At 39.2% G+C, this 3,475-nt stretch overlaps 1 protein-coding gene across 1 annotated transcript; it reads left to right on the top strand.

Moving 5' to 3' along the window:
• Nucleotides 1-714: 714 nt before the first annotated feature.
• LOC122059265 (protein TIC 20-v, chloroplastic) lies at nt 715-1,763 on the top strand. Its single transcript, XM_042621960.1, has one exon. The coding sequence runs from the start codon at nt 762-764 to the stop codon at nt 1,410-1,412; it is 651 nt and encodes a 216-aa protein (XP_042477894.1). The 5' UTR covers nt 715-761; the 3' UTR covers nt 1,413-1,763.
• The last annotated feature ends 1,712 nt before the right edge of the window (nt 1,764-3,475 follow it).

Genomic DNA, 3,475 nt, shown 5'->3' with positions numbered 1-3,475 from the left:
AATGTTTTCAGTACATAAGTGGTCCTATAATTGTATTCAAAATATAAATCCAAAAATAAAAAAATTCCTTCTCCAGATGTGACCTTATGATAGAACTTTGGGTTCATCATTAATTTTCACACTTTATAATTCATGGTCACAAAAAAAAAAAACGAACAGCAATATCTAAAGCATTATCCCAACTTAATAAGATCGGTTATATGGAGATTCGAAGTAAGGATGAGCGTAAGGATCCATGGAAAAAGATTAACTGGATATAACTAATTATAATGAGTATCGACTGTCAACCTGATGCACCACAAAAATAAAATGAATGCTACTAACAAATCATTCATTTAATTGTCTTACTAATTTTCTATAGTGAACAAAGAGACCAATGAAAACATTGTTACAAATCAATTTCTCCATTCATAACCTCGTACTAATTGATTTATAACAATTCCCCTAACAACCAATGAATCTTCTCACTAATATGGCAATCAATGGATAATAACCTCATACTCCATGATTTTTTTTATTGGTTTCATTCAATTTGGTTTTTGGGCTGAATATCAGTTGGTTTTATGCGATCCAGTTTTCAGCCGGTCCCATTGTAACCTAGTCCAAAACCAGTCGATAAGGATCGGTTTGATTTGATTCAGGTTTTTTCGATCGGCTCAGCCGGCTAAGTTTTGACACCCCATTTATCAACCAACCAATATACCAAACCGACCTCATCTATAGAGTTACAATTTCATTCCAGGGACTGTGGTGTGCGAAAAATGGCCATCGCCACTCTTCTATCCTTCTCAGTTGGCCGTCACACCTTCTCTCCCAAAACCCACCTGCCGTCTGCTACATCTTCTCTCAAACACTCTTGCATGCTCACTCTCTTCAACACTAAGAAGAAACCCAGATCCTCTAATGGATACAGGAGGCCTATCTCGGCCCAATCCAATGGCGACAACTCCGCTGATGGCCAGGATCGCATAATCTCTGCAGTCTGCTACTTCTACCCGTTCTTTGATGGAATCCAATACGGGAAGTATGTGATTACCCAGTTTTCTCCCATTCAGGTCCTCATACAACCTTTGTTTCCTGCAATTCGAGTCTTCAAGAGCTTCCCCTTTAATGGGTTTTTGGTGTTTTTGACACTTTACTTTGTGGTGGTGAGAAACCCCAGCTTTAGTAGATATGTTAGGTTTAATACCATGCAAGCTATAGTGCTTGATGTGCTGTTGATCTTCCCCGATCTTTTGGAAAGGAGCTTTAATCCAAGAGAGGGTTTTGGGTTGGATTTGCTGATGAGCTTGGACAGTACTGTGTTCTTGTATCTACTGGTGTGTTTGATTTATGGGTCGACTTCTTGCTTGTTGGGTCAGCTTCCGAGGCTACCCATTGTGGCAGAAGCCGCTGAGAGGCAAGTCCCGTGAACTCCCATTTTATTTGTTTCTCATTTCAGCTCGAATCAAATTTTATAGATTTCTATTCTACAAGACAACAACATCCAACAGGGGGAAAGTTATAAATTCTTGTTGTATGCTGATATAGTGGAAATCTCAGGAATTGGGTTACTTTTTTTCTCTTCCCTTCCCCCTCCCCACCCTGGTTCTGTTATCAGAAAAATAGAGATTGTTACTCTTAATCTTGATTTCTGTATTTAAGAGCATGTAAGTTCAGCAAATGAGGTTCTTTTCTGTATTAAGTATTTCATTTCGGCTGATTCAAAAAGTTTCATCATAGATTCTTTGAACTAGTTATCTATCTCCATGTTTGTTTCAGCATTTCAGTTGGGTATGATGTGTTTGGGTGCTGACATATTTGGTTTTCTTTGTTCTGGCAACTTACATGAGTAGGTATATACCCCCCCCCCAAACAACAATGTATTTTATTCTTTCCATTCTCTTCTGTTGGAAATTCCATGTTATGATCGCCTATAGGATTTCCTCCGCTGAACTTTCATGTTACAGTTAGACAATTAGAGAGGAACCAGTCAATAGAAAAGAATAAATTAAGCTGAAAAACTAGATCCTTCATAACCTGAGAATCACTGAAATTGGGAAGGCATATCTGGCAAATAGAGCTATTTCTACTGCTCAAGGGAAATCAAGACGAAATTATCCATTAAAACCAAAAAGGCATGAGAGCTGAAGAAGCCCCAAGACATGCACTGAAGTCTTACCCAGCTACCTGCCTTGAAGTGATTCTTGATTTCATGACAACACTTGACTAGCTTTGTTGGTTGGATAATGGTATTCTAGAGTATGCATTGTGCCTGGAAAATCCTAATCCTACACTCTTGCCAAAAATGAGGCTAGAATTTTGGTTTTGACCATTTTAAATCCTGACAGGTCCAAGCAGATATCTCATCCAGGGGACAAGCTGAGTTACCAAATTCACCATTAACCTAGTCAATGTCATCCGATTTAGAACACCATAGCTTATATAGATCAGTTTCCTCATTGTTTGACCAACAACTACAGGAACTACAGACTAATAGAAATTGAAGGAAGTGGATCAGATTCAGATGCCAAACTCTACCTGTATATCATCCTACGATTAAAACTTTGGACCATTTAGTTCTAATAGGACATTCACTATGGCACATTCTTCATAATTTCCTTCCATACAAATATAGAGTTCAACACTCGCTTATGGTTAAGGCAGGCCTACATATTTTTGGATGGGGATTGTCATAATTTCTGTAGAGGTTCCTCGATTGGAATGGAAACATATTTGGTTGCCTGTGGTGTCAATCGGCATCTGTTATGGTTCATTATTCTGATTGGACTGAAGGGAGTATTTGTTCTTAACCGTAGTTGCATAAGCAGGCTATGGTAGAAGTAGATGTATCATTCAACAGATGCAGGGTAGCTGCTAGCAGACCAAGGTGAGCTTGTGGCTGACTGATTCCGCATTCCTACCTGTCCTAACAATCACCCACATTCTGTACTAGAAAGGCTTACCTCTTGGTCTGCTTTCATTATCTGGTTCATAGTTGGAACGTGAACCTATACTACTTATCAAGTGAAGGACAAAATTCCTATTTCAAATGGACATTTATTGAGTGATTCAGGTCAATGACTTGCTATGTGGTGATCTTGAATTCTCTTGAATCATCGTCTTCTGCATCCTATATTCACCTTGAAGCAACTCCCTATCATCTGTGACAGGTTTTGAACTTCAGGGTACATGTGCTAGGTCAAAATCAGCGTTTGCATGGGACTTGACGATTACCCTGGCCGTCCCGTTCCGTGTATGGGATATTGGGATGGACCTCTTAGACATTAAAACAGGTGTATGGGACAGCAAAAAGGCCTGACAGAGCCCTTACTGTCTCAATGTTTTTCCAAACATTGATCAAAACTTCGACATTGTGGCTTTACATATCTACCAAATGCTTCACTGGTAATCGATTTGCTCCTTGTGCAGTGTAACAAATTCATATCAAGAAGCCATTGATTGTTCACCTGTGCTTCCACCATTGCTTCTCCAC

Source organism: Macadamia integrifolia, chromosome 13 (assembly GCF_013358625.1).
Source record: "Macadamia integrifolia cultivar HAES 741 chromosome 13, SCU_Mint_v3, whole genome shotgun sequence".
In the NCBI taxonomy this organism is placed as follows: Eukaryota; Viridiplantae; Streptophyta; class Magnoliopsida; order Proteales; family Proteaceae; genus Macadamia; species Macadamia integrifolia.
This window is presented reverse-complemented; position numbering and strand designations above follow the sequence as displayed.